Below are 26,013 nucleotides of genomic sequence, written 5' to 3' on the forward strand. Positions count from 1 at the left end.
ACAGTCCAAAGACATGTAGGTTAGGTGAATCGGCCATACTAAATTGTCCCTAGGAATGAATGAATGTGTGTGTGTGTGTGTGTGTGTGTGTGTGTGTGTGTGTGTGAGCCCTGTGATGGACTGGCAGCCTGTCCAGGGTGTCTACCCACCTGCTGCCCAATGACTGCTGGAATAGGCTCCAGCATCCCCGTGACCCTGAGAGCAGGGTAAGCGGTTAAGATAATGGATGGATCAGTACAGTGGATTCACCTGACCTACATGTCTTTGGACCATGGGAGGAAACCGGAGCACCCGGAGGAAACCCACACAGACACGGGGAGAACATGCAAACTCCACACAAAGGACAACCCGGGGACAAACCCCAAGGTTGGACTACCCCGGGAATCGAACCCAGGTCCTCCTTGCTGTGAGGCAACCGCGCTAACCACTGTGCCACCGTGCCGCCCACCTTAGATTTTTTGAATGCCAAAATAATCTTCCTTAAATTTGGATTTATTAATGAAGATAACCAGCGTTATCTTCATTTGCTTGGCTGGATTGGCAGTCCGCTGCAGAATAAATCTCACCCATACTGAAAGATGGATCTCGAGAGCAGGGAAGAGTCACATCTAAAAAGCAGGGGGATAAGTATTGAGAAAACATCAACAATAAACAAAAGATTTAAAAAAAAAACAGATTGAGGTAGTATTGTCAATTCATTGTCTTTATGGTGGACATGATCTACATTTAAGATGATGGAGAACGACTGAGACATTCAACCCTTTGTCAGAGAGGGAGGGAAAAAAAGCATTTCTGGGATGATGATGATTGGTCCTGGCTACGCTTTGTCATTCTAGCGGCAGCGACAATTAAGAGCCTAACGTCTTATCAGCCTGGGCTTCCGTGCTGCGTGAGTGAAATCACAATGCGAGCGAGGGGATAGGGGTGGCTCGGGGGTGAAACAACATTTTTGTCTCTGACTTACTTCAGCCAAACAACGTAATGAGTTTTTCCTCTTGCTTTACACTACTAGGATACAAAGTGCAAGAAAGGATTCTGGGCAAGAATGGAGGAGGGGGAAAAATGAAGTCATTTACATTTTCCAAGGAAGGTTTACATAAATCAGTGTTTCTGTTAGATCTTTTTTTGCATTTGGGAATGGAGTTACAAGTGTTAAGTTACAGAAAAAAAAAATCAGGTGACCGGGTAGCGTAGCGGTCTATTCCGTTGCCTACCAACATGGGGATCGGTGGTTCGAATCCCCGTGTTACCTCCGGCTTGTTCGGGCATCCCTACAGACACAATTGGTCTTGTCAGCGGGTGGAAACCAGGTGTGGGTATGTGTCCTGGTCATTGCACTGGTCAGTCGGGGCACCTGTTCGGGGGGGGGGGGACTGGGGGCACCTGTTCGGGGGGGGGGGCTGGGGGCACCTGTTCGGGGGGGGGGGGACTGGGGGGAATGGCGTGATCCTCCCTCGTGCTACGTCCCCCTGACGAAACTCCTCACTGTCAGGTGAAAAGAAGCGACTGGTGACTCCACATGTATCGGAAGAGACATGGTAGTCTGCAGCCCTCGCCGGATTGACAGAGGGGGTGGAGCAGTGACCGGCACAGCTTGGAAGAGTGCGATGATTGGACAGGTACAATTGAGGAGGAAAGGGGGGGGGAATCTACAATAAATCCCAAGTAAGCTTGTTTTTCTGCAAAAGAGGGCAAAGTTTTTCTCACAGCCAGGGTGCATATTGTTTAGTTTACGATTGATCCTTAATTGGACGCCTAATGCCCCGTATCCATTAAGACTATTGGAGCGATAGCGGGGTAACCAGAATATAGACGGGATGTAAGCACCCTGTCTAGAGGAGACACCACACGAGGAGATAACTGACGCAGTCAGTCACTCACTCATCTGAGATGCTTCTTTCCCTCAGTTCCTCTTTGCTTGGCAGCCAACAACCTCCTCCTGAAAAGTAGACTCTACTTTATTGCCTATGATGGAAAAGGGTCCTCTTTCTCCCTTCTTCCTCAGATTGCAGCCATTTTCTTGCCACATGCCAAGCAAACCCCAAATGAAGTGCCCTATTTTATTGAGAGTATGAATATTATAAGCCGTAACTTGTGAAAGATTTGTCTGGGCTGTAAAGCTTTAACTCCTAGTTAAAAGTTGTGCTGGTGCTGAGAAAACGTGAACACTGGAAGTTTGAGTCATTCTTTTGGTCTGGTGCACTTAAACAGGTTGGGAGTCTTGCTGTATTTGGAGAGTGAAGCAGAGGCAATGTGGTGTAAAATTGGTTATGAATTTATGCATCGTGTTAGAACATACCCAGAGAGGTGGCAGCTGGAGACACAGAGAGAGAGAGACAGAGACAGAGACAGAGAGAGATACAGACAGACAGACTGACACAGAGAGAGAGAGACAGAGAGAGAGAGACTTTGACTTTCAACAATACTTTAACAAAAATCCCAGGAAAATTACAACACAAAGACCAACATGGTCAGTAACATCAGATTCACAGAATCTAAATCATCTCACAACACTCCCCAAGATCAGCTCATCTCTCTCTCTTTCTCTCATGAGAGAGAGACAGAGAGAGATTTAGAGACAGAAGCAGAGAGAAAGCAAGAGAGAGAGAGAGAGAGAGAATGCAGAGGGACAAACAGATAACATAAAATTTTCCTCATTTAAAAACACCATGAACAGCTCAGTTGCTAAGTCTTAAAAAGTTGTGTGTGTGTGTGTGTGTGTGTGTGTGTGTGTGTGTGTGTGTGTGTGTGTGTGTGTGTGTGTGTGTGTGTGTGTGTGTGTGTGTGTGTGTACACTGATGATCCAAATCATTATGACCACACACAGGCGAACATAATAATGATCTTCTCCAAACAAGGGCACATGTCAAGGTCTGGGTAGATTAGATAGAAAGCAAACAATCAGTTCTTGTAGTCGCCGTGTTGGATGCAGGAGAAATGGGCAGGAGTAACGACCTGAGTGACTTTGACAAGGACCAAATTATTCATGCCAGATGACTGGGTCAGAGCATCTCTGAAACGGCAAGGCTTGTGGGGTGCTCCCAGTCAGCAGTGGCGAGTACCTACTTACAGTGGTCCGAGGAGGGACAAACAACAAACTTTGTTGCTTGAGGGCAACAAAGGCTATCCTGTTTGGTCTGAACTGACAGAAGGTCTACTGTGGCACAAGTCACCGAACATTTTAATGATGGTTACGGGAGGAATATGTCACAACACACAGTGCATCACACCCTGCTGTCACATGGGACTGTGTAGCCGCAGATCAGTCAGAGTGCCCATCATGACCCCTGTCCACCATCAAATGCGCACGCAAGCATCAGAACTGGAAGTGGAAGAAGGTTACTCTTTGTGCCATGTGCACCATTTACCTGGGGAAGAGATGGCACCAGGATGCGCTGTGGGAAGATGACAAGCCGATGGAGCGAGTGTGATGCTCTGGGCACCTATCATCGGTGCAGACTAGATGCACCCCTTCATGGCAGTGGTATTCCCTTATGGCAGTGGCCTCTTTCATCAGAATAATGTGCCCCGCCACACTGCACACATTGTTCAGTAATGGTTTGAGAAACATGATGAAGTGTTCAAGGTGTTGCCTTAGCCTCCAAATTCTCCAGATCTCAATCGGATTGAGCATCTGTGGGATGTGCTGGACCAACAAGTCTGATCCACGGCAGCTCCACCTCGCAACTTGCCGAACTTGAAGGATCTGCTGCTAATATTGTGGTGCCAGATACCATAGGACACCTTCAGGGGTCTTGTAGAGTCCATGCCTCGGCGGGCAGGTGCTGTTTTGGCGGCACACGGATGATCAACAGCATATTAGGCAGGTGGTCATAATGTTTTGGCTCATCAGTAATGGTTATACTATTCTTGTGTGATAAAGGGATTGCACCTATCAACCACTGCTAACTTGCAGTTGCAGCTCCTACATTTCATCTTGTGTCTGAGGCATGCTCTGTCAGCTACACGCCCTGCCTAGTAGGCTGGCCTGCAAGTGGAAATACTTCATAACACCACAAAGTGTGTGCCTTACATACCCGTGCAATCTGGTAAACAATCTTTGACGTAATTCTACCAACTTCAAAATGTCTCTAGTCTGTCAGGTATTACACAGAGTGGGATGTCTAAATGTGTGTGTGTGTGTGTGTGTGTGTGTGTGTGTGTGTGTGTGTGTGTGTGTGTGTGTGTGTGTGTGTGTGTGTGTGGGAGTGGTATAGTGACTTGGTGGTAAATACTGTTTTGTCGCAAAAAAAAGGCCTCAGTTTCTAACCTAACCTTTATTGTGTGGAGTTCACATGCTCGCTACATGTTTGCATCACTTCTCTCTGGGAAAGCCAGTCTCCTCTCAGAGCTCAAAGACATGCATGTGTGCATATTAACCCAATCATGGAAAGGGCCGTTCCTTAATAAGAAATCTGCTATGCAGAGGTGAAATAACCCATTAGTCATGTAAATGAAATTAAGCTAATCTTACATAGCATTTCAACAGCATTCATTCATCATCAGCCGCTTCTCCGGGGTCGGGTCGCGGTGGCAGCAAGCTAAGTAGGGCACTTCCAGACGTCCCTCTGCCCAGTAACACCCTCCAGCTCCTCCTGGGGGATCCCAAGGTGTTCTCAGGCCAGATTGGACATGTAGTCCCTCCAACGAGTTCTGGGTCTACCCCAGGGTCTCCTCCCAGTTGGCCATGCCTGATAAACCTCCAAAGGAAGGCGCCCAGGAGGCATCCTAATCAGATGCCCGAACCACCTCAACTGGCTCCTTTCGACGCGAAGGAGCAGCGGCTCTACTCCGAGCTCCCTCCAGATTTCAACATCATAAGCATTTAATGTGTTTTTTGTAGAAGAAATGCTGAGGTTTATAACACCCCAGTACAACAATACTGTTCCACTCCACTCTGTAATCATCTTCATATTCTTCAGAGAGTCTGTTGCACATCCAATTACCCATATCTTTTTGTTTAGGGTTTTGTATTTATCAGCTAGTGTTCTGTCCTGTGAACGCCACGCTTTGGTATAAGCTCATGGGACCAATATCTCTCTCTCTCTCTCTCTCTCTCTCTCTCTCTCTCTCTCTCTCTCTCTCTCTCTCTCTCTCTGTCTGTCTCTCTCTCTCTCTCGCTCGCTTGCTCTCTCTCTCTCTCTCTCTCTCTCTCTCTCTCTCTCTCTCTCTCTCTCTCTCTCTCTCTCTCTCTCTCTCTCTCTCCATCTATCTATCGATCTGTTTCTCATCCCCTGTCACTCCAGTACATTAATGTAGTCATATATTAGAATTGCAGGAAAGGTCTCTTTACTCGTTGCATTGTTATGCAGACCCCCTCAGCTATGTAAAAGATGAGTTTTGGGAACTCCAGTCTTTTATTATCATCCTGTATGATACAGTGGCAAACTTAAGATATATATATATATATATATATATATATATATATATATATATATATATATATATATATATATATATATATATATATTATCAATTTAATGTGTGTTCCATTTTTTGTAAGGATTTGTAAATGCCACAGTCATGTTCAGTCCGAGTCCACACATTTAGAAGGCCATGATCTTGACCACATGCTAACAACTCCACTAGGCACAGCTAATGTAGAAACAATGGACTTCTTTCTGTCTGAACACCACATGGTTGTGTTTGAAATACAGATGCCCCGTCCTTACTTCAAGCCAAGAGATCTATTTTTGCTTAAATATTCTGGTTTAAGTTTTCGCCAATCAACTCTCTAAAGCCTTCACACCAAGTAGATAATAGTGAGGCTTGCCAAAGGGACACTGAATATATTATAGATGGATTTAATTTTAAACGCATTGATTTTACTTTTACGTCCCTCCCTCGCACAAGGACCCCCAAGGAAGAGGAGACAGAACGTTAATAGAAGGCACAGTAATTTAAAGTCTGAGATGAAATTCTCAACAACTTTGTGTGTAGGTTTCACATGATAATTAAATATGAATGGCTTGTTTCATCGACCTGATATTAAGGAACATAATTTGACGGTCTAACAAAGTTGTGTGACCCTAGTCATAATACTGTAAAAGAGGCACCACTGATAAATGCATTTGTTTTCCTTTTATGTAGTTGAGATTTTTGCCAAATTACTTTCGTTCAAATGCCTTCGCACGCTGAAAGGCTGGGAAACTTAGCTAGCGTTGATTAAATTATTAATTTCACGACACCAAACAAAATAGATGTCATGCCATCATCAGCGTACGAAGAAAGAAACTGCCACGTCATGTATTCATGTCCGCTCTCAACCCATGTGATCACTCAGGTATCACCAGTTGTAAACCACATTAATAAATAAAAGCTATAGGGCTTTGATTGGTCACTAAGTGCAGATTTTTGAAACTTTAAAAGGCAAAGTTCTGACAGGTGCATGCAAATGCAAATTATGGGGATTTCTTCCACTTGGTTTCATAGAAATTAACATTGCTTGCTTGTAGGACACAGCAAGCGCAGCATTTCCAAAATGGTTCAAGAAAAGAGAGGGGCTGACAAAAACAACCCACCATCAGAGAAAAAAAAAATCCACCAAATTTCCCACCTCAAGTATGTGAAAAACTTAGGATTATAAAATGTTCTATTGTTTCCATCAAATAGCTTGGTGAAAATGTTTCCTGGAAGTACACCTGTTTCCCTCAGATCAAGAGTTTCATATGTTATTTCATGGAATAAAATGGTTATGAAAATTAGAGGCCAGATTGCTCCTGACTGGGTCATCACCATGAATTCCCAGAAGCTGGTTTTGTTTGATTCTTTAGAGCTGGTTTTCCTTATGATGCTAAAGGAAACTGGTATTGTCTTTATGCATGCACAATAATCCAGGTAAGAAAATCAAAGAAGGTTGACTCAGTTCATCATGACACAACATTTATTGACAGAGACATTTCATTGCTCATCTAAGTGACCTCTTCAGTCTCAACTTACTGCAGGTATCCCCACCCTTATAAACAGTACAGTAGTATAACGACAAAAAACAACAATCGGTCTCATAAATCAAATTGTCGTGATTTTTCAGTGGCAATGTGGACTGTTCAGAGGATTGGGGGAATGGTTGCAATCCCAGCATTGTAAGATGGTGACAGATGTAGTCTTAGACTCTTAGATGTGTATTTTCCAAACATTGTGTCCCAGTTTCTTTCAAACCCAGAAACATGCTGTGCCAAAAATTGGTCCAGCCCAAGGACCGGGTCTCCTGGCACCAACAGAGCAATATAGTGTATGCTGTTAAGTGCCAGCAGGCTTGCCGTGACTTGTACATTGGAGAAACCAAACAGACACTGGTGAAGATGATGGTACAACACGTCAGGCCAGGACTCCACAGTCTACTTCCATCTACAGGCCAGTGGCTACTCTTTCAAGGATAAGGATGTGCACATCCTTGATAGGGAGGAACACTGGTTTGAACGGGGATTCAAAGAGGCCATCTATGTGAAGAGGCAACAACCATCCCTGAACCCGGGGGGGGGGGGACTAAGAGTACATCTGTCGCCATCTTACAACGCTGTGATCTGTGAATAGTACACATGGCCACTGAAAAGTCGCGGTAATTTGCATATGAAATCAAACACTGGTTTCGGTTGTTATGCCACTGTATTTTTTATAAGGTTGGGTATACCTGCAGTCAGTTTAGACTGAAGAGGTCACTTAGATGAGTGATGAAACGTTTCTCTCAGTAGACGTTGTATCCAGATGAATTGATTCAACTTTCTCTGATTCCTTACCTGGATTATTAAGCATGGATAAAGACAGTGAACCATACAAGTTATTTTAAATCAGCTCATCAACTGGGCTGCCGTCACAGGTAGGCTACTGCATTTGATCACATCGTATCATATTCTTTTTGAAAGGACCTTATAACGATTATTAACTCCATCTTCTACCCCTCGGATCACATGAGGAGAGCCCCAGAGTTAGTTATTGGCCCAATCCTTCTTATCTCTCTATATGCTCTGATTAGGTCACATAATGTATAAACATAGCACTGTTTTTAAATGTATAAACATCTGTCACTGTTGGCAAAATTTACACATGAAATCTTAAATAGATAAATAAATAAAAACATTGAACGTTGGATGTCAAAGAACTACCTAAACCAATAGATAAGAAACCCTAAATAGTTCACTTTTACCAATCTGATTCTATTGGTTAAATTCAAAGCAATCTGTGTTTTTAGGTTTCACACTGTATTAAAACTTTTCAACAAAAAAAAATTAGGTCCAATTTGTGATGCCATGTTAACAATGATGGACAACTTGTTCAATCATGCTTCCTCCAGCGGAAATCCATGTAAGTCAAGTCATTCCTGTTGTTTGGTCACCTTTTGGTTTTCTATTTGTCGGCTGAGTTCGTAACAGGAGGGAGCCACTGTTACGAACTCAGTGAGGACCCAACGTTGGACACACACACAGGATGACATGGTAAAACTTGGTTTAATGAGCACAAGCTGGCAGGAGTCAAAACACCAGGGAATCAGTGCAATATTTGATCAAACAGGCAGACGGAACAGGCAGGCAGACGGGCGGATAAACAGTGTCATAATTCAGTTCAGGTTACTGGGAAGTCAGTCTAAAACAGGAAGCAGCACAGGAAAGGAGCAGGCAGCAAACACAGAGTCCAAAGTACAGGTAGAAGAGTTCAACACAGGCAGATCAGGCAAAAGGTTTGCAAGGAGAAAAATGCTGGACTCCAAGGCAGCCAAACACTAGACAATCTGGCAAAGACTCAGGAAAACCAGGGGAGTATAAATGCTGAGGAGCTAATCAGGGAATGGGGAACAGGTATGGAAGACATGGGGCTGACTAGCAGCAAAAGCAGGGGCAGGGCCTGAAATGACAAGAAATGCAAGGATTTCAAAATAAAACAGGAAGGCAACAAAATGACATAAAAAAACAGGTAAAATTGATGACTGAACTGAGAACAGACACAGTCGTAACACATTATAAATCATATTCATGTTCATAGACTCATCTACTACCCAGCACATATAAAATTGACAACTTCTGTTATAATCAAGTCAAGTCAATTTTATTTATTATATATTATTGACGATCTTAATTTTTGTTAATATTTCTATGAATCTTTGTAAAGAACAATATGTTGAAAATGCTCCACATACACATGATTTGACTTTAGACACCATTTGAATATTGTCTTGACCTTGTATCATATGAAAGTGTGTTGGTCTGATTGGACCACACGTGAGTGCTTGCTCACGTGTCACGAGTCTTGATGCCCCTACAAAGTGTAGGCAATTTGGAGGTGCTTGATTGTGAAGTACATTTTTTTTCCCAGACATAAGAAAAAGCATTTTCCCCTTCAAAGCGTCAGTGTGATGCATCTCATATTTTTATTAAATTTATATGGAGGGCAATTAGTTATATCTTCTTCAGACCATACCCCAATGTTTTCAGCTCATCAAATAGCAAAACAGAAAAAAAGAAAACAAATTAACTGTCCCTTTAATGTTATGGTTTCTGATTTGCAGCTGTTTTCCCTTTTCTCTGAAATTGCTTTGATCTTTTTTTGTTTTCTCATTGTCGTGTTTCAGGGATTTGTTTTCATGTATTTCACAACTTTTATTTCATCTTTTCCATTGTGTTTTCATGTGTTTTGAAATTTGTAAATGAGTAGTTGAAAAAAGCTTGCAGTAAAAATGCTTTTTGGTAAAACACAATTTTTGAAAAAAAAATACATATATCTATCTAGCATGAAAGCTGATATTTTAGAAAGTATAAGGGATCACTAACTTTGTCAGTTATTCCTCTGTTTTTTGAATATTTTCACTGAAATTCATAAATCTGTCCTATGATGTGACATTCAAAAAATTAAGGAAAAAGCTTAAATAATGTGCAAATAACATGAGAGAAATGTATCTTCTTTTTTTTATACTTAATTTCATGTATTTTTATTTATTCAATATTAAATTATGATAACATTATTTTCCCCCATGACTTGTTGGACTTTTTCAATAAATGTGAGTCAAACTTTGCTGTCATCCTTTCAAAACTGTTGAAAATTATACCAATTAAAGAAGTGTGTCTTGCATATCATACACATATCTCCCCTAATGCGATACTTAACTGTTTTTTAAGATATTTTGAAATAAATACACATTTTTGGTTCTTTTATGTGTGTCAAACCATAGGTTATTGTCACACCAAAGGACAGAAATGTCAGTTATTGCACTGAAGAGGAAGTGAGAAAGTATTTTTATGTAACTTTCAATGTGTCAAAGAAGAAAGAAACTTCTATGTTGATACAAACAATATCAACCATGTTTTTAAAAACAAAACAAAATATTTTTTCATCACCAAAATTAATGTTAGCTCCTTGATGGTGCAAATACTTTAAAGACTTGAGAAGCAAACAAATCTTAAGTTAATTCATATGTATGTAATTTCATTTCTTTTTTTTTTCAAGAATTGTTTCTAATCAGATGCTTCATATAATTTTATGAGTCCATCTTAGAGGTAGTATTAATGCCAATTGAACATTAGCCAATCAAGAGGTGTGAGTCGAGCAGCACAGTGCATTCATTGGCTTTTGTTCCGATATGACACCAATTATCTTCTGCCATGAACTGTACATGCAGTCAGGTTTCTGTGGCCACACAAATTAATTTGTCTCACCTTTTTGGATCATGCAATTGATTTTTATCTCATCTCAGTGAATCACCATGATCTGGCCAATATATGGCTTGCCATCAAATTGCACAATCACAAATTTCCCTTTTGTGCACTTATCTTCTCCCTGATAGGAGTCATCCCATTCAAGTTGGTGCTGTGTGGCAGTATTGTCTCGAATCTCTGGAGCATTTCCAAATCCATCAGTGTTATTCAACTTAATTCAAACAAGACTAGGTGAACCTATAAGCCATGCCAAGTACTTTCAACAGTGGGTAGTCATTCAGTCACTCCGTCAGCCAGTATGTTACTCCACACTCTTCTGTGCCGTCCAACAGGGAGGCACAGTTAAACATGATTGATACTTAAACTATACTCATTAAGATATGTTAATGAACTTTTTTTGAAGTATATAATGGTTGCATTTTTCAAAGCATCATCCTCCCTTCTGTGTGGATCCCTGTTAATTTTGTCTCTATACTTCCATTTTCTTTCTCTCCCAATAATTTCTCTCCCTCAAATCTTTGTCTCAAAAAACAGTAAAGCATCACATTTTATACTTATTTTTACACTACAACTATTCTGCAAACACAGCAGAACATAGTTTAAATAATGTAATGATTGCATTTAAAAACACCAAAAATGGTCTAAAAATAATAAAAAGGAGTTAAACAAGTCTTATTTAATTATTTAAAATGCTTCTTAAATAGAACGTGTCCTCTTGTGTGACATTTTGTCACGCAAAAGGATGTTTCAGCCTTTTGTGTCAGTTATCAACAATTTGACAATTCTAATCTGTATCGACAATATCGACAATTTTAATCAGTTCTTAGAATGCTCTTCTATTTTCAAACATAATGGACTCCGTCCAAATCAATCAGGCTCACGAATGCTGGCTGCAAACGTTTTATTCCATTGTCTCCAACGCTCGGGTCTGTGCTATGGACAACAACATTCGGCACCTGCACACAGTTGCGGACAGTTCTATCACTAGGTAAAGTCCACAGGGGCCGATTGCTTTCAATTTTGGTTCTGTGGTAAACTACACCTATTCAAGTGCTTTGGTGAGTCCGAGCCGTCATACTAATGAATATCACTCTGCTATACAAATTCCTGTAATAATAAACCATAGACTCAGACCCCTTAATCTCCCTATAACATATAGGAATCCAATTTATTATCAGTTTGGACTTCAGTCCCCCACAAAGCCATGTACCTCGGACAATGAAATGGCTTTACTAAACATCAGCCCACTAACGATTGAGTCCTTTTTAGTTAATGATCTTATAAGCACCCATAACCTGGACTTCACCAACTGACCGAGACTTGCCTGGATAGAAATGGCGCAGTGACATTCCTTGAGACTGCACCTCCTAGCATCAAATTCATCTGTACCACTAGATCGGATATGAGAGGTGGTGGAAAAGCTGCTGTCTTCTTTGATACCTATAGCTGCAAGGAAAACCTCTTCAGGGAATACCATTGTAATGCTACAATTTTAATAATTACTATCGACCACCAGAATCTAAATATGGCTTTCTTGATTAATTTTCTGAACTACTCCCCAAGGATTCCACTTGTTTACTTAACTCGGGTGATTTTAGTGTTCATGTTGGCAGTCAAGCAGATCCCGATGCTAGAAACCTAATTAGCCTACTGGATGCATTTGCCCTCACTCAGCATGTTTCTGGACCCACCCACAATAAGGGGCATGCTCTAGACTTAGTCATATCAAAATGACTTAATATTACTGTATCTTGTGTCATGGATGTTGCTATTTCAGATCAGTGCTGCATATTTTTTGATGTGTCTGCTTTTCCTGTACAACAGGAGAGTACTCAAAGAATAACAAAATGTATCATTGACAATAAATACAGTTGAAACCTTTAAGAAAACTGCTAATGAGTTACCGTCGTTCATGGCATCACCAACAGTGAATCTTGTTAAAAACTTCAACTCAAAAATATGAAATATCTTTGACAACATTGCACATGTTAAAACTAAAAACATGGAAAAAAACAAAAAAGCCCCCTGAAGAAAAGGAGTGGTTATTAGCCAGCTTAAGAGAGAGAGTCACCAGGCAGAACAACAGTGGAGAAAGACTAAACATCAGGTTCACCATAAAATCTACAAAGATAGATTGAATAACTACAGCAAAGAAATTAAACAGGCCAGACAGTATTTCTTCTTTAAAATCATCAATGAAAATATAAGCAATAGTTAAGTGCTCTTCTCTACTGTTGATCAACTTATAAATCCACCATCTCCAACCCCATCAGAGATGCTGTCCACTGAAAATGTGTGCAATTTGCTTTGTTCTTCAATAACAAAATTATTTCCATTAGATAGAACATTAGCACCTCAAGATCCATGAATGAACCTACCCTCCAGTTCTCCAGAAATATCACTAGCACCATGTCTCATTTTAACCCTCTAGACCTTAAAAAAACAGACAATATTGTTGGGTAGCTCAGGTCCTCCGCCTGCTGCTTGGTTCCTCTCCCTACCACATTCTTTTATTTATTTTTTTAACTTCTTTTTTAACCTGAGGTATTAGAAATTATTAAATGTTCTCTTCAGTCATGTGTATTTCCTGCAGCACTTAAAACAGATGTCAAACCACTTCTGAAGAAGAGCAGTCTTGATGCAAGTTTTTACCCAACTTTAGGCCCATTTCCAATTTACCATTTCACAGCAAAATACTAGAAAAAAAACAGTTTGTTCTCAACTTAATAACTATTCAACATCAAACAACCTTCTAGACATTTATCAATCAGGTTTTTGGTCTCAACTTAGCACAGAAACAGCACTTAACAATGTTGTGAACAATCTGCATATGAACACATTCTAATAAATTATCTGTTCTTGTGCTCGTGGTCGTGGATCTCAGTGTTGCCTTTGACACTGTTGACCAAATTATTTTACTAGAGAGATTAGAAAAATGGGTCGGCCTATCTGGTCCGGTTCTGAACTGGTTTAGAACCTACCTACACGACAGGCTGTTCTTTGTGTCCATTGGAGACTTTGCCTCGGACAAAGTAGGTATTACATGTGGGGTATCGCAAGATTCGATTCTTGGACCATTACTGTTTAATCTCTATATGCTCCCACTCACACATGTTATACAGAAACACGAACTAAATTACCATAATTGTGCAGATGATTCACAACTGTACATATCCCTATCTCCTGTTGACCTAGATCCCATACATTCCTGAACTCAGAGTACTGATGCTATTAATCTATGGATATCAGATAACTTTTTAAAGTGAAAAAAAGACGTAACAAAAATGCTCATTTTTGATGCAAAGACTCAGAGACAGAGAATTGTGGCTCACCTCATTTCTCTGTCTCTGGAGTGTAAAAGTGAAGCTAGAAATCTAGATGGAATCAAAGATGGTGAGCTACATTCTAAGAGCCATATCAATCATCTCAGAAGATCAGCCTTCTACCATCGTAAAAACATTTCAAAACTAAGGGGCTTTATGTCAGAATCAGACTCTGAGAAATAAAGCCATGCATGTATAACAAGTAGACTAGACTACTGTAATCGTTTATTCTCCAGCCTCCCAAAATCAGTTTTGCAGCAACTACAGTTAATTCAAAATGTGGCTGCAGATGTTCTCACCAGAACTAAAAAGTATGAACATATTATACCTGTTCTTAGAGCTCTGCATTGGCTCCCTGTCAAAACTAGAATTAATTTTCAAATTCTGTTGCTTGTATATAAAGCTCTAAATAGCCTTGCACCTCAGTACTATATAAAACACATGCTAATTAGATACAAACTAGCAAGAACTCTCAGGTCCAAAGGCAGTGATATTTTAATCATACCTAGAACTAACTCTAAAGCAGGGGAAGCTGCCTTATGTGTTTACACCCCAAGTAGATGGAATGCCCTGCCTGAGGACCCGAGAGAGGCCCCCACACTGCACACTTTTAAAAGCTGGTTAAAAACCCTACTTTTCACAACAGCCTATGGCTAAGTTCTTGGTGTGTGTGTGTGTGTGTGTGTGTGTGTGTTTGTGTTTTGTATATTTTGATATTTGTATACTCTGCTCCAATTCCTGTATAACTGTACTAATACCTGTTGATATGCATATTTATTTTCTACATTAGGACTTTTATTATTGTGTTTCAATTATGTTGTCACTTTATGTAAAACACATTGTGTTGCCTGTGTGTGAAATGTGCTATATAAAGTTTCACTTGACTTTACTTGACCTGACTTAACGACCTTGCTCTTCTGAGCTAACCTGTCATTAGCAGTTAGCAAGTCACATTTGCATAATTTTCCATAATTATCTAGTTTAACAGACATTTTTTAATTAAAAAATATAATTTAGGGGTGTCACACAAAAGGATATCAAAACTTAGCGTTTTTATAGTGGCGGGAAAAAAGTTAGATATTTGAACAATTCTGAGACAAAAAATGATCTTGTCAGGTCATCGGCCTCACAGGGGGCTTCAGTAACATGACCTTGATAGGGTCCATATCCATCGCCTTTTGTTGCATTGTTTTTTCTTGAACTCATCTGCTTTTCCACTTACAGCGGGGCAAAACAAAAACAAAAAAAGAGGAAAAAAAATGTAATGTGATATTTTAATTTTTATTCATAACATCAACATTTATTTAAGATTAGAATCAGAATCATGTTTGCTGGCCATGTAGGTTTGTAAATATATGAAATTTGACTGTGGTTTCATGGCTCTCTCAGTGTACTTAACATAGAATAACAGCACTAAAACACAACAATCTTCAGATATATACACAAGGTACAATGGTACAGAGAATGTATCAGAAATGCTGAAATAAATGTTAGCAAGTTAATTACACACATGCCTAAGATAGACGGACATGACAGAGACAGACATGACAGTGATGGATGTGCAGAGGATAGACTGGATTATTGAAGTGTAGAAATGAATCAGCAGTTCCTGAGGCAGGTTGAATTTCTTGAACTGGCAGTGAAAGTACCTCCTCTGCTGGGCCTTTTTGATGATTGTGTCTATGTTGGATAGCCACCTTAGGTCCTGGGAGATTGTGGCATCCAGAAATATGTAGGTTGTAGGTACAGTCACTTGTGTAAAGGGAGAAGAGTAGAGGGGAGAGCCAGTGCTGATTGTCTGGATGCTGGATGTGATTTTCCCCAGCGGCCTCCTGTCTGTCAGGAAGTTTTAAATCCGCTGGCAGATGGAGGATTGTACAGTGAGCCAGCTGAGTATGCAGTGGAGGATATGTGGGATGATGTTTTTGAACACTGAGGTGAAGTCCACAAACAGGACTCTAACATATGCCCATGGAGAGTTGAAGTGTTTGAAGATGTAGTGCAATCCCATGTTAACTGCATCTTCCACTGACCATTTTGCTCGGTAGGCAAACTGCAGGAGGTTGAGCAGGGAGCCTGTGATTTCCTTTCAGGTGGTCCAACACCAGTCTTTTGAAGGATTTCATGACCACATGAAATAAGTGATAGTGGGGTTCTTGAAGCAGGAGGAGACTTCACACAGCTCAAGTGATGTGTTGAAGATCAGTGTGAAAATGGGGACCAGCTGGTCAGTACAGACTTTCAGACAGAAGGGTGACACGCCATCCAGGCTCGGTGCCTTCCTGGTCTTCTGTCTCTGGTAGAACTGGTGCACGTCCTCAACACAGATCCTGAGTGCGGGTGAAGGTTAAGTGGGGAGAGCAGAGGGGGTGGCAGGGAGTGTAGTTAGTTGTGTGTTGTGGCCAGAGAGGGTGAGGGGTGTGAACGTTTGTTTTCAAACCTGCAGTAAAACCCATTTAGATCGTCAGCCAGTTGATGGTTACCTGCTGTGTTGGGGGGGGGGGGTCTCCTGTAGTTGGTCATGTCTTTCAAACCTCTCCAGACTGATGATGGGTCATTGGCAGAAAACCTGTTTTTCAATTTTTCAGGGTAGTACCGTGTATTTCTGGCTTTGTGTACCGGATCCTATCTCAACTCCTGTACGCTTCCTCTTTGGCCTGACGAAGCTGCCTGAGTTTAGCTGAGAATCAGGGCTTCTTGTTAAAGGTACAGAAAGTTTTGGTGGGCACACACATGTCCTCACAAAAGCTGATTATAAATGTCACAGTGTCAGTGAGTTCATCCAGGTCTGTAGGTGCAGCCTCAAAAACACTCCAGTCAGTGTAGTCGGGGTAGGCCTGGAGCTCCACTTTTGACTCACTGGTCCATTTCGTCACAGTTTTAAACACAGGCTTTGCAGATTTTAGTTTCTGCTTTTTTTTTTTCTTTTTTTTTTACCAATATAGCTCTTGCAAATTGTTTTGGCTCTTGCAAATTGTTTTGTTACAGATATTTTTAAACCAAAAGAGGATGCTGCTATATTTTTGTTTCAATGAAATTTTATTTGCATTTATTTATATTTGTTTAAAAAAGTGAGAGAATTCAAATCCTGCTGGTTTCATTTTTCTGTAATTGGCTAATGGCCTGCATACATTGCAGTAGGTAATTAAGCATGGAATGGGGATATAGCATAATCTGGCATTTATAAATGCTTTATAAATGCCAGTTTTAGGAGCCAACTACTCATTTCTAAGATGGTTTTAGGTAATTCCAAAGAATATTAACATATTTTGAATCCCCTTTTGGGTTTGGCAAACCCCATATTTATTGCATTGTTAGGTTTAATGTGGTGCTTTGAGCTGTAATATTTGAGAAGGTGACATTTAAATGAAAAGAAATGGAGGGTTCAGGGAGGAAGTAAAGCTGAATGAACTGAATTAATCCTAATTGAATTGTGTTGAGGTGAAATGAAGCAAAGTGAAATGAGTTGAATTAAAGTAATTGTTGGAATTTGATATTGGTGAGGCCACCATTGTATTGTGATGATTCTCTTAGAGAGAGGTGTTGTTCTAAAACTATATTGTGAAAATTGTCTAGTTTTTTTTCCTGCTTCAGTACACATTTCTGAAGAAATACACCACTAACCTCTCATCCTTACCTGTTAAAACACATTGTTACCTCTTTACCCTGCGGTGCCATAAAAACAATGGCCAAGAGTGCCATGAAGAACCTTTCTTAATTCAATTTTACAGATTCTTGTTATTTATTACAAGAAAAAATATTATTTACTTTCTCCACCCTTTATTTTATCCTCTTTATAGTTTTGAAGGGCTCATTATTTTTGTGGATTTGCATTTGTAGCACAAAAACCAACTGCTGTCTTAATTCTGCTGTGCAGCTTTAGCAAGACCTGCTCTTTCTTTATCATTTATTCTTATATTTCTTTCTACTTTTTCCCATTGTTTTTTTTCTCTGCCAGTGTCTGGGGGTGTGTTTAGTCGTCAGGGGGATTCGGGTTCAGAGCCTGACGATGACAGCCAAATGAAGTTCTACACAGAACAGCACAGGGGTCGCAGGCGCAGTAAAGGTGAGAGGAAATATGGAGAATGTACAGTGACACTTCGTTTTTTTGTGTATTTTCTCATTGAAGATGCATCACATCATTTATATTTAAATCATGAACCGGTACATCAGAGGTCCTACTTTTCATTTGTATAATCTTGAGAGACATAGAAGACTGGTAAGAGTAGCATAACAATACTATTCTCAATAAGTGAAGTCAATTTTATTTGTATAGCCCAGTATCACAGATTACAAATTTGCCTCAAGGGGCTTTACAGCAACACAACATCCTGTCCTTAGGCCGTTGCATCAGATAAGGAACAACTCCCAAAAAAAAAAAAAACCCTTTAACAGGGAGAAAAAAATAATAGGAAAAAACCTCAAGGAGAGCAACAGAGGACGGATATCTCTCCAAGGAGGCACACCGTACAATAGATGTTGTGTTTGCACAATATACACAATACAGCATTGAATCGGATAACAGAATTATAATGGAATTATAAAATTTATGAAGAACATGATTAGGAGGATGCCAGGCAGTGTCCAGACGCCACTGGAACAGCCCAGGACCCGAGCCACGTGACCAGCATCACCATGTAAAAAAAAAAAAGTCACAGATCTTAGTGACAGAAGGATGTAACATGGATTTATAAGATATATAAAAAGAAAATGTGATGAGGGGGATGCCAAGCAGCGTCCAGGTGGCGAACACCATCACTGCAGAGACCTGAGAGGAGGACAGACTGCACGTGCACACGAGGGAGACTCACATGACACCATTCATACACAGAAAAAGAGAAAGGAGAAGACATCATTCAAAGAGAGAGAAAAGACATGTGAGAGAAGAGAACAGTTTATAAAATAAATAGATAAATAAATAAATGAACAAATAATGAAATTCCAGCCTTGCCCTGTTGAACTGGATCTAAATTTGTGCTGAAGTAACTACAGCTAAGGCTACACAGGGGAGCCCACTGCCACTGGAGAACAGTTCACGGGTGGCTGAACCATGAGTGCATTGTGAAGAAAACCACCAACTAAGTCATGGAGAAGGAAAAAGAAAATACCAAGTAGACAGTCCTTTAGAAATAGATTATGGTTCAATTTACTCTTTTGACACCAGCTGAATGTAAAAACAGAAAAATGGAGAGCAGCTGTGAGGGGAGTATGGAGAGCAGATCCTGCAGGAGCCGAGTGAAATGAGACTGGAATGCTGCTGATTTGTCAGAGGAGCTGGAAGCGGAGGGGAGTCATGCACATCCCCGGTGTGGCTTCAAGTGCTGTTTCAAAGCACAGCTCAGTGACACTGAGAAGATTTATGGGCTGATATATTTGGAGGCTGGGCGATAAGCAAAGCTGAGCCAAACAGGAAGAACGATCCCACAGTGATAGGCTTTAGTAAGGTTTCTGTGTGAGGGTGTGTGTTCTGTACATTGTTCCTCTTTGCAATCATACAATGGATGATGAATATTAATATATTCAAATATCAAATTGTATAACATACTGAACACATTTGGTGGGTTTGTGTTCTTCTTATTCCAATTAGTGATTTTACAATTATTTGTGTGTGTGTGTGTGTGTGTGTGTGTGTGTGTGTGTGTGTGTGTGTGCGCGCGTGCGTACGTACGTGCGTGTGTTGTGTGCTGATGTACAGTTAAGGTCAAAATTATTACCCCCAAGGAACTATGGAACATTTCCCTAAAATTCTGCCCAATGTTTGCATCATTCATAAAACTTTACAAAGTAAAACATTCATCAATGTTAAGGCCCCTATTTGGTACATTTTGGAATGTAAAATAAATATTCAGGTTTGCTTTATACCAAATGTAGTGAAAATTGAGGTGGTCAAAATTATTAGCCCCCATGTGATTTTTTTTGCTTTCAAACCACACCTGAGCAATCAGTCAGCATTGAACTTTACTTAAGGGACTCCAGTGATCAGAGCTAGTGTCACTTGAACACTTGATTGAGAGGGACTACTCTTAAATTATTGGTAAGAAGTAATTTCATCATGCCAAAAAGTAAAGAAATCAGTCTGGAACTCAGAAAGAAGATAGTGGATGCTCATGGGTGAGGCTATACTGCCATTTCCAAGCGTTTCACAGTGTCTAGAACAGCTGTGTGTTGCATAATTTCAAAGCACAAGGAGACAAATTGTGTTAGAAACAAACCTGGGCATGGTGGAAAGTGCAAGATTTCAAAAACTTTGGAGAGGAAAATATTCAGAGATGTCAACAGCAATCCCCGGATCTCTGCCAAGATGGCTGTTGCTGAACTGGCCTCTTCTGGACTTGATGTTTCAAGGAAGACTGTTGTGAGGGCTCTTCATCGTGGTGAGCTTTGAGGTCATCGTCCAAGAAAAACTCCATTGCTCACACAGCGGCACATCAGAGCCAGACTGAAGTTTGCCCATGAACATTTGAAACATGGGCATAAGTTCTGGAAGTCTGTCCTTTGGTCTGATGAGACTAAATGTGAGCTGTTTGGGCACATGGGTGTTGCTTTTGGAAAGGAGAGGCCTTCAACTCTAAAAACACAGTTGCCACAGTTAAACATGGTGGTGGGAGCATAATGCTGTGGGGCTGTTTTGCTGCTTCAGGCACAGGGAACCTTGTTCGGGTGCATGAAATCATGACAAAAGAAGATTATGTTGACATTTTTAAGGATAATGTAAAGAAATCTGCTGCCAGTTTAGCTTTAGGTCGCTGCTGGGTCTCTCAGCAAGACAATGATGTGAAGCATACATCCAAGTTGGTCCAAAACTTTTTGAAGGACACCAAAATCAAGGTCCTGGAGTGGCCCTCCCAGAGCCCAGATCTCAATCCTATTGAGAATCTGTGGCAGGAGCTCAAGGTAAATGTCCATGCTCGAAAACCACGCAATTTGGATGAGCTGGAACAATTTGCCATAGAAGAATGAGACATGTGCCAACCTAGTTAGGAACTACCATAAGATGTTGTTGTGAGTTGTGAGTCAGAAAGGTTACACTATTGACTATTAACTGTCAGAGAGCTAATAATTGTGGCCTTGTCATTTTTGTTTTTTCTTGTTTCAATTAGGCGTATCAGTAAAATATCTTAATCAAGCTTAGCGGAGATTTTGTCTTTGTTCTTTTGGAAGTTTGGTTATGGTCATTTCCGGAAAAATTAAGGGTTTTGTTTTGATTTCATAAAGGGGGCTAATAATGTTGACCTTAACTGTAGGTGTGTGTGTGTGTGTGTGTGTGTGTGTGTGTGTGTGTGTGTGTGTGTGTGTGTGTGTGTGTGTGTGTGTGTGTGTGTGTGTGTGTGTGTGTGTGTATGTGTGTGTGTGTGTGTGTGTGTATGTGCTGACACAGTGGACTAGTTTTAGCATTTGATGACACTTTAACATGTTACTAGGAAACAAAAACTAATAAAACCCACTAGTTACGTATGTGAGAGTAGTGTTGTCTTCACTCATGGAATCTGCATCTGTTTACTTTTTTTTTTCTGCAACAGGTTAAAACATTTGTGGCTTTTCACTATTAGATGAGAATAGTCTGTGTCAATTCCATATGCATAGTCTCTATGATTATTACATTGTGATCTATTTTATTCCTATACTTCTACCCACATCTGTATTTGTTTTCTCTTTTATTTTATAGAAAAAAACAATAAAAGTACAACATACATATTTTAAACTGATAGGGAAATAATATATCTCACAACACATCGAACTCTACCGAATCAAAGAAGCTAGGAATTAAACAATAACATGCAGGTAGACGAGACAAAATGGTGAGGTAACCTGTAGGCTTTGTCATGGCTTCCAGCCTACAGACCCCCCACCAAATCAAGTAAGTCAAGCAAAAAATACACATTTACCATACACACTACACTATTTAATATATTTGATTTAATATATCAGTATATATTTGGGGGGTGGCATGATGGCGCAGTTGTTAGCGCGGTCGCCTATAACAAGAAGGTCCTGGGTTCAAGCCCTGGGGTGTTCTAACCTTGAGGGTTGTCCCGGGTCGTCCTCTGTGTGGAGTTTGCATGTCCTCCCCATGTCTGTGTGGATTTCCTCCTGGTGCTCCGGTTTCCTCCCACAGTCCAAAGTCATGTAGGTCAGGTGAATCGGCCATACTAAATTGTCCCTAGGTGTGCGTGTTTGTGTGTGTGTGTGTGTGTGTGTGTGTGTGTGTGTGTGTGTGTGTGTGTGTGTGTGTGTGTGTGTGTGTGTGTGTGTGTGTGTGTGTGTGTGTGTGTGTCGGCCCTGTGATGGCCTGGCGGCCTGTCCAGGGTGTCTCCCCGCCTGCCGCCCAGTGACTGCTGGGATAGGCTGGAGCATCCCCCCTGACCCTGAGAGCAGGATAAGCGGCTTAGATAATGGATGGATGGAATATGTATTTGTAATATTCTGTGAGAGTTGTGTTACTGCATTCTGCTAGCTACTGTTTCTGTGCATTGCAAGCGCTAATGTTCTGTTTTTTATACCTTCGTACACTGAATGCCCATTGTTTAGTGACTGTTACAGTGACTGTCATTCATATATTATACAGTTTGAATATTTATTCAGTGTTTGTTAATCGCTGATTGCTAATTGCTAGCCTATTACACTGTCATTATCAGCCTTTAGCTCTGCATGCTAACTGTTAACTGCGTATTAGCCTTTTACTTTGCATGCCAACTGGTGTATTCTGTCCCTGAAATGTGTGTTGCATTTAATAGTGAAGTCAGAAACTGTTTTGAATAGATGGGAGTTGGAGCTTAGGAAATATATGTTCAAACCACATCCGAAGAGCTTTAGTGTTGTGGATTTGTTAAGGAGAGACAAATATTTTATTTCAAAATTAAGATCTTAAAATAAGTTATCATAACCATCTTTTATTCTCACTTTCATATTCCTTCAAAGATTTTGGACTTACCGTCTTTTTCGTTACCTGTCGTACAATGTCACAACTTTACAATGTCATCCAAACGTCTTGTTCCCTCCGTCTTCATCCCTGCATTATTGTTCTGCTACATCAGAACAACTGTGGTCTGTAGAAGATATTCACTATCTTTTCCATGTTGCTTTCTGTCTGTGTCCTAGCTTTCTTTTTCAGTTCACAAATACACTCTTGCCCACATGAAGAACCATACAAATACACACTTACACAATTCACACATGCCAAGGACTCGGTATTAGTACAGCACTGCTCCTCACTGTCCTTACACTCAGGTTAATAGCAGTGATGTGCCGGTTTATCAGGAGGCCAAGGAAAACGGTACAGCTTTTTTTTCCCTCTTTGCATAAGACACATAAGGGATTATGCATAAACTCCCTGGCAGGATTAGCATATTTGTGTTCCTTTCATTTTCAATGACTTTTATGTTTGATACCAAAAGCCTTCTTGAACATTTGCATATTGCAAATTAGGCTCATAAAAGATACTTTAATAACACTTGTTTGTTTGGTGTTTCAGCCACTTAAGAAGGGTAAGTGCTAAGGTTAATGCTAAATACGAAGAACATTTGAAAATATAATAATAATAATAATAATAATACTATTATAACAACAATAACAATAATCATCATCATCATTATCATAATCATAATAACAGTGTTATATATCCATCCATTATCTGAACCGATTATCCTGCTCTCAGGGTCGCGGGGATGCTGGAGCCTATCCCAGCAGTCACTGGGCGGCAGGTGGGGAGACACCCTGGACAGGCCGCCAGGCCATCACACAGGGCCGACATAAACACACATTCATACCTAGGGACAATTTAGTGTTGCCGATTCACCTGACCTACATGTCTTTGGACTGTGGAAGGAAACGAGAGCCCCCGGAGGAAACCCACACAGACACGGGGAGAACATGCAAACTCCACACAGGACGACCCCCAAGGTTGGATTACCCTGGGGCTTGAACCCAGGACCTTCTTGCTGTTAGGCGACCGCGCTAAACACTACGGCACCGTGCCACCCAGCACTATATAGCACCTTCCTAAATGCTCAATAATGACATTATCCTTGTCTGCCCTCCCCAGTCTTCCTTACAGCAGTACAGTCAAACTCATTAGTTGTCTAAAAAAAACCTGTTTCTCCTGATTTCTGGTTGCAGTTGTATTCTGAACTCTGAGCATTCCTGAGCAACTGTTTGCCCATATAATGAAACTAGCAGCTTGCAAGATATGTGATATGTTCCAAGCCTTACAACATATCACATATCTTGCTAGCTGAATTCAAGCTTGGAGAAATAGAAGAGTGGTTTCATAAGGGGTTAAACAGAAATACTGACAGTTTGCTTCATGCATTTCTTTTTCGTGAGTTTACCCCTCTAAATGTATAAACAGTAAAGGTTGTTTAGATGACTCTTGCATAAGCAAAAATCAGCTGTATGTTGTCTGAATCTTGCTCTTGACATGGCCATTTCAGGCTCACGATAAATACACTAGACAGGAGATAAGAGGCTCATTTCACTCCCTTCTTCCTGCCTAAGAATGGAAGCCCAGAGAGAGCAAAAGGGCAACCAAAACAACCAATCTATAACCCCGTCAGTAACAATAAGATCATATATCACATTGATGAAAGACCCCAGGTCATCGGGAAGAAGCTTAAGCCTTCTCGGCCATCTTTTAATGTCTCGGGCTGACACAGAACCTCTAGGCTCAATTGATAAAACAGGCAGGCAGGTTGTGACCAGCCACTTTTCTAAAGCTTTGTTGAGGGGGTTGACTTTCAACGGGACACTATCTTCTTGCAGGGCCCATGGTCTTATGGTTTTGTTTAAAGGTCACACGAAAAGAAAAATGTAGTTTCCTTCTTGTTGCCTCATTAACATACACTTATATTCACATAGATTCAACACTGGAAATTCACTATATATTTAAAATTGTATATATACACACACACACACACACACACACACACACACACATACACATACATACATACACAAACACACACACACACACATATATATATATACACACACATACACACATATATACATATACATACACACACACAATGTTTTTTATTGCATCCTCTTGCATTTGTGGGCATATGCTGATGTTCTACCACCAAACTGAAACTAGCCAATCACATATTCTTCTAAAAATGCCTGACTACCTTCTGCTGTCTTTCAAATCACATTCTATCTCTCACAAAATCACACCTGTCTGTTCCATTTAATATGGCGATGCAGCCCAGAGAGTCGAAACAGTTCGTCTTGATAAAAAGTTTAGGAGGATGAGAGATAAAACATTTGTTCCACCTAACTCAGTGTCCAGATGACCTGACTCAACATTCTAGCATATCCTCGCCTGGATTATTGAGCAAGCATCAAGACGCGGGACCTTGCTGTTCTTTGACTAGTTTTATGGGACCTTTAAAGTTGTATTTGCACACCTGTGTGTGTGTAGGAATGTACACATGTGGACACATGTTTGTGTTTTGATCGTTTTTGTGTGCAAAATTTGCCAATTTTATCACAAATCTAATCAAGAAATTGCTCAAATTTTGGAACATTTCCAAAACCTCTTCTTTTTTTGAAGGTACAAATGTTTTTTAACTTATTAGTTTCTCCCCTCTCTCTCTCTCTCTCTCTCTCTCTCTCTCTCTCTCTCCCTCTCTCTCTCTCTCTCTCTCTCTCTCTCTCTCTCTCTCTCTCTCTCTCTCTCTCTCTCTCTCTCCCTTTCTCTCTCCCCCTCCAGGACACCCACATAGTCCTCTAAATAAGGTCACCCTGACGTTGTTTACCATCAGCACCTGTGTTGTTGCCATAGTCTATGCTACACAAAATTCCTGTCCCCTGACTGTGAAGGTCGCCCTCCATGTGCCTGAACACTTTGTCGCTGACGGTAAGAGCAAATCATGCAGCTGACTTTGGCTAAATGTGCAGCTGGTTTAAGATATCAGGAAAAAAAAAAAGAAAAGATAATTCAGGTTCAGCAATGCCTCACATCAGTATGTGCATCGTCTTTAGCACTGTTGTGCCCGTTCATCATTTCTTGTACACCGGACACACGGCATAAACAGTGTAAGCCCTTT

At 40.6% G+C, this 26,013-nt stretch overlaps 1 protein-coding gene across 1 annotated transcript in view; it reads left to right on the forward strand.

Moving 5' to 3' along the window:
* The window catches only part of LOC130121572 (astrotactin-2), a 570,216-nt gene that overhangs the window by 237,579 nt on the left and 306,624 nt on the right, over positions 1 to 26,013 (forward strand). The window contains exons 6-7 of the mRNA XM_056290419.1: positions 17,925 to 18,032; positions 25,677 to 25,823. Of these exons, the coding sequence (XP_056146394.1) occupies positions 17,925 to 18,032; positions 25,677 to 25,823 (255 nt within the window). The remainder of the gene's footprint in view (positions 1 to 17,924; positions 18,033 to 25,676; positions 25,824 to 26,013) is intronic.

Source organism: Lampris incognitus, chromosome 12 (genome assembly GCF_029633865.1).
Source record: "Lampris incognitus isolate fLamInc1 chromosome 12, fLamInc1.hap2, whole genome shotgun sequence".
NCBI classification, from domain to species: domain Eukaryota; kingdom Metazoa; phylum Chordata; class Actinopteri; order Lampriformes; family Lampridae; genus Lampris; species Lampris incognitus.